Below are 5,427 nucleotides of genomic sequence, written 5' to 3' on the forward strand. Positions count from 1 at the left end.
ACTCTTCATTTTTTCAAGCATGGTGGTGGCTGCATCATGTTATGGAGATGCTTGTCATCGGCAAGGACTTTTTCAGGATAAATAGAAACGGAATAGAGCTAAGCACATGCAAAATCCTATAGGAAAACCTGATTCAGTCTGATTCCCAACAGACACTGGGAGACATATTGACCTTTCAGCAGGACAATAACCTAGTTACAGTTTAAATCGGCTTGAAAATGTATGGCATGACTTGAAAATGGCCGTCTAGCAATGATCAACAAACAACTTGACAGAGCTTGAAGAATTGTAATAATAATGTGCAAACATTGTACAATCCAGGCGTGGAAAGCTCTGAGACACCCAGAAAGACGCAAAGGTGTAATCGCTGCGAAAGGTGATTCTAACGTGTTGACTCAGGGGGTTGAATACTTACATAATTAAGATATATTAGTGGTTTATTTTTCATAATTTTTTTTTCAAATGTTAGAATTTTTCTTTCACTTTGACATTACAGAGTATTTTGTGTAGATCTTGACAAAAAAAATGACAAATCCATTTAAATTCCACCAACAAAATGTGGAAAAAGTCAAGGGTAGTGAATACTTTCTGAAAGCACTGTACACGTTTTAGGTATAAGTTTATGTAGTGCACTTTTTAATTCGTGGGGAACACACTTTTTAAAATGTTGTGTACATTACGTGTTTTTATTATGTGTGTAGGCAGCCCTACACTACACTTTTGCAATTCGTGTACACATGTTTGTATTTTGTGAACATTACACGTTTTTGATTATACACTTTCATCCAGGTTTATTAGGTCAGGATTAAAGTTTAAATGAGTAACTTAAATTGTACTTTTTAATATGTATTTGAATAAAAATGATTATGATTGTATTACGATTGGTTTGTTATACCTGTATTATCAATTGGGAAATGTATGATTAGCCGATATGAATTACAGGTCTACTATTAATATGAAATTGATTTACCATTCAACCACGGTCACTATTTATGGTCAATACTATCCGAGATCTGTTTGGAAAATCACTTAATACCCTGTGGAGAAGGTAGGGGACATTTGCACACCTTAACCACAAAACAAATCAAGGCCCTGTCAGCAGCACGTATTTAGTTAGATTAATTGTGATTTTTGGCTCAACATTTTGAAAGCGTGAAAGCGTCTAAAATTAAAATGTAATAAATATAAACTAGCCTATCCTCCTCTATGATAACACATTACATACGCCCACATACACATAACATGCACACACATGCATACTGACACCACACACACACACACACACACACACACACACACACACACACACACACACACACACACACACACACACACACACACACACACACACACACACACACACACACACACACACACACACACACACACATATATATTTCCACCCTCACCACATAAGTTGCTGCTACTATCTATTATCTATCCTGTTGCCTAGTCATTTTACCCCTACCTATATTACAGTACATAGCTGCCTCAATTACATTGCACCCTGCACATTGACTCCGTACTGGTACTCCCTGTATATAGCCATGTTATTTTCTACTCCCTATATAAAGGCTAGTCGTGTTATTTTTACTCTTTATTTTTATTCGTTATTCACTGTGTATTTATTCCTCGTGTCACTATTTCAATTTGTATTTTTTCTTCTTTCTTTTCTTTCTTTCTTTGGATTCTAAGTAAGCGCTTCACTGTTAGTCAGTGCAACAAACACTCAAACTGGTTGAGTTTTATCTCAATCTCTTCATTCAAAAAGAAGTTTTTGCGTTGCGTGATGTAGCGGCGTTGGACTAGTAACCAAAAGGTTGCAAGATCGAATCCTCGAGCTGACAAGGTAAAAATCTCTCGTTCTGCTTCTGAACAAGATTCTACCCACTGTTCCTAGGCCGTCATTGAAAATAAGAATTTGTTCTTAACTGACTTGCCTAGTTAAATATAGGTAAAATGTATTGTTGTCTGTGCCCAATAATGTTTGTACCATGTTTTGTGCTGCTGTCATGTTGTGTTGCTACCATACTGTGTTGTCATGTGTTGCTGCCTTGCTGTGTGGTGCTGGGCTGGGTTGTCTTAGGTCTCTCTTTATGTTGTGTTGTCTCTTGTCGTGATGTGTGTTTTGTCCTATATATATTTTTTGATCCCAGCCCTCAGCACCGCAGGAGGCCTTTTGCCTTTTAGTAGCCGTCATTGTAAATAAGAAGTTGTTCTTAACTGACTTGCCTAGTTAAATAAAGGTTAAATAAAAAAAATAAAAAATAGTCTACACCTGTTGTCTACGAAGCATGTGACAGATAACATGTGATTTACATTCTAAGCCTCATATTCAATTATAAAATTGGGTTGTTTTTAAACATAGCATTTTTACATTTTAGAATGCCGGTGATTCAATTGAGTTACTTGTAGTCTTCAAGATGTCGACCATGGGCTAATTATAACCATGTTCAAACGCGTCCTCATTGGTGCAACGTGTTTTGCATCGTCATGTTGTGTAAGTTTTCTGTCCACATATAGTGGGTTCAACTTCTAACAGGCAGCTAAATGCAGAAACAATGCAGATATTATTGGTACTTATATTGTGTCTGTCATGATGAAATTCGTTATCAACCCTTAAGAATGTTTGGGAAAAATCCCACAAGATTTTGAAATCCATACATTTGTTTTTTCCTCTTACGAATTTAATAATTTCATTAAGATGGATGTTGGCTTAATTTGGAGAGAAAAAAATCCTTAGTTTACCTAAGTATTTCAATTGTATTTGTGTTGTATCAATGTTTTAACGAATCTATTGCATATTAATGTGAAAAGTTATTAGACCTATTAAGTTCAAAGCTTAGATCGAAAAGTCTATCAAAAGTGTATGAAAATGTTAGAAATGTAAATGTAGTTTATTTCGATTTAGCACTTGATATTAGCCCACATTGTTTCATAATCCTAAATGAACCTCTATTCCTCATGTAGCCTAGTGGTTATATCGTTGGGCCAGTAACGAAAGGTTGCTTGATCGAATCCCTGAGCTGACAAGGTAAAACTCTGTCCTTCTACCCCTAAGCAAGGCAGTTAACCCACTGTTCCCCGGGCGTCGGTGATGTCGATTATGGCAGCCCCCCGCACCTCTCTGGTTCAGAGGGGTTGTGTTAAATGCGGAAGACACCGTTGAATGTACCCTTTCCTGTTTTATAATGAGTTATCAACTTTGTGTGTGTGTGTAAACAATGACATTAGGATAATGATGACTCCCAACTAGTTTTTAAGCTTTATTTAGTTATTAGTTGGCTATACAATTAAACTCGATGCACATTCCTGCGTAATAATTCCAATATTGTTATCTAGGCTACTACATTTAGCTGTATCCATCAATGTTGTCAGTGTAATGTCTATAGGCCCATTTGCCTTGCACGTATACAGTATCAAAAAGCTCCCTGTGCTTTGAAATTACCTCACTCTCCAATAGAGAATAAAGAAAGTATTTAGCTACACATAGACGCATGTAGAAATGTCGTCTGGTTATCCAGTGTCTTTTTCATCTTTTAGTAAGTCCAAAAAGTGAATGAATGTCATGAGGAATTGTAGCTACACCATTGTGTCAATGCATCCTCCCATAAAGCGCATTGCTAGAGATTCATGGCTGGAAGCAGTACATGTAGGGGTTGTATCCATATTGGTAGGCCAGATAGAGTGGCAGAGCAGGCAGACTATGCAGCTCGTCCCCTCGGTACTGTCTCTGATCGTCTCGAACCAGGATCTTCACCGCCACTTTCTTAGCCAGTGTGGCTGGTGTCGAGGAGCTACAAGCGGCAAGTTCGGCCGCCATCTGCCGCCGTTTGGTCTTATATCTCCGGTTCTGGAACCAGATTTTCACCTGGGTTTCCGTGAGCTTCAGGGCGCCCGCCAAGTTCGCCCGTTCGGGACCTGACAGGTAGCGCTGCAAGTTAAACCGACGCTCTAGCTCGTAGACCTGCGCGTGGGTGAAGGCCGCACGGGAGCGCTTCTTGTTACCAGATATGGATTGGCCCACGGTGGTGTAACTACTCTCCCTCTCGTTCTCCTCTTCCTCCCTCTGTTTGTCCTGATCCAGACCTGGTTGTTTGTTGTTTATGTCTGTATTGGAGGAAAGAGAAAATAAAAGCTCTTGTGGTTATTTGGCAAACAGGCGACCTCTTTATTTTTCAAATAGCAACACCGTAGTCTAGCCAGTCTATATCTCTCCAGGACACAGCGTGTTTACACAAAATGTCCTTCAAGTGAAGATGACCGCAAGTACTTACATTTATGTTTATTACTCAATAAATTGGCCTACAAGTTCAAAGCCAGTAAGTAGGGTTATAATTGTACTCGTAGGCCTATATATATTGGCCATATACCACAAACTCCCGAGGTGACTTATTGCTATTATAAACTGCTTACCAACATAATTGGCACAGTAAAAAGTCATGTTTTGTCACACCCGTGGAATACGGCTTTCAGCCAATCTGCATTCATGGCTTGAACCACCCAGTTTATAATTGCATTTAGATTCATGGTCGATATAAATAGTATTATAGACAGTCAGAGGGCGAAGTACCTTTTTTGCATGCCATGTGTTCCGCCTCCTCCCCAGTGGACTCTTCACTACCGAACTCGGACGTAGGGTTCCTGATGTCTTCCAAACCAGGAGAGGAACTAATACTTCCTTGGCGGATGTGTTTCATCTCCATCTCATCCCCGTTGTGCTCGTCACTGCAATCCGAAGTGGATGAACCGGGACCCCTCAAGCTCCCATCCCTGCTCTCGGTTTGCCGGTCCTGGTTGATGGAGGCCAGCTTTAACGTGCAGAGTTCTGTCAGATCCCGTGAAGTTGGAATGTTGTCTCGTGCGTCACGTCCGCGGGTGAGGATGTCCTTGATGGAGAAAAAGGAGCAGCCCAGCGCCATGATAAGATTTACGCAAAACCAATTTTTTATCACAACCGAAGTTTTGTTAGGCTACTCTCTCAGCCCGCTCTCTAAAGTCTTGCGACCCCCATCCAGAGACCCTCAAAAGTCTAAACTAAACTACAGGTATTGATTGGGTTGTCCGTTGCTCTTCTCTCTCGATCTTCTCCCGAGATGATTTAATTGCGGTGAAACAGCCTCTGGTCTAATCAACAGCCGAGGTGTCATTAGATGTCAAGTCTGCACTACAACTCTCACTACTGCCATTGAAGCCTGCGCTGATAGGCTGTCTGACCTACTTATCCCCGCCCCAGACCGCCTTGCCCTGTATTTCTATCCCTCAAGCGCTTGATTTATTTGAGGACGGAGAGATAAATTGGATAAACTTGCGTAATTTGAAGACAAGGAGGAAAAGCCTGCAGTGATTGTATAAGTGTTATGGACTATGAGGGATGGAGGTAGCACAAATTCAGACCTTTTAAACGTATGTTTCAGTTTGACAACA

At 40.2% G+C, this 5,427-nt stretch overlaps 1 protein-coding gene across 1 annotated transcript; it reads right to left on the minus strand.

Moving 5' to 3' along the window:
• Nucleotides 1–3,253: 3,253 nt before the first annotated feature.
• LOC139569753 (homeobox protein zampogna-like) lies at nt 3,254–5,157 on the minus strand. The gene is made up of 2 exons (XM_071391128.1): nt 4,574–5,157; nt 3,254–4,110 (listed from the first exon to the last, which is right to left on the minus strand). The coding sequence occupies exons 1-2, from the start codon at nt 4,920–4,922 to the stop codon at nt 3,632–3,634; spliced, it is 828 nt and encodes a 275-aa protein (XP_071247229.1). The 5' UTR covers nt 4,923–5,157; the 3' UTR covers nt 3,254–3,631.
• Nucleotides 5,158–5,427: the final 270 nt, after the last annotated feature.

This window comes from Salvelinus alpinus, chromosome 3, assembly GCF_045679555.1.
Source record: "Salvelinus alpinus chromosome 3, SLU_Salpinus.1, whole genome shotgun sequence".
In the NCBI taxonomy this organism is placed as follows: Eukaryota; Metazoa; Chordata; class Actinopteri; order Salmoniformes; family Salmonidae; genus Salvelinus; species Salvelinus alpinus.

Bases quoted from the DNA above. Each gene is read 5' to 3' on its own strand.
- LOC139569753 (XM_071391128.1), bottom strand. From the start codon at position 4,922: ATGGCGCTGGGCTGCTCCTTTTTCTCCATCAAGGACATCCTCACCCGC. The intron at 4,111-4,573 runs GTACTTCGCCCT...CCTCCAATACAG, and splicing joins ACACATGGCATGCAAAAAAG to ACATAAACAACAAACAACCA.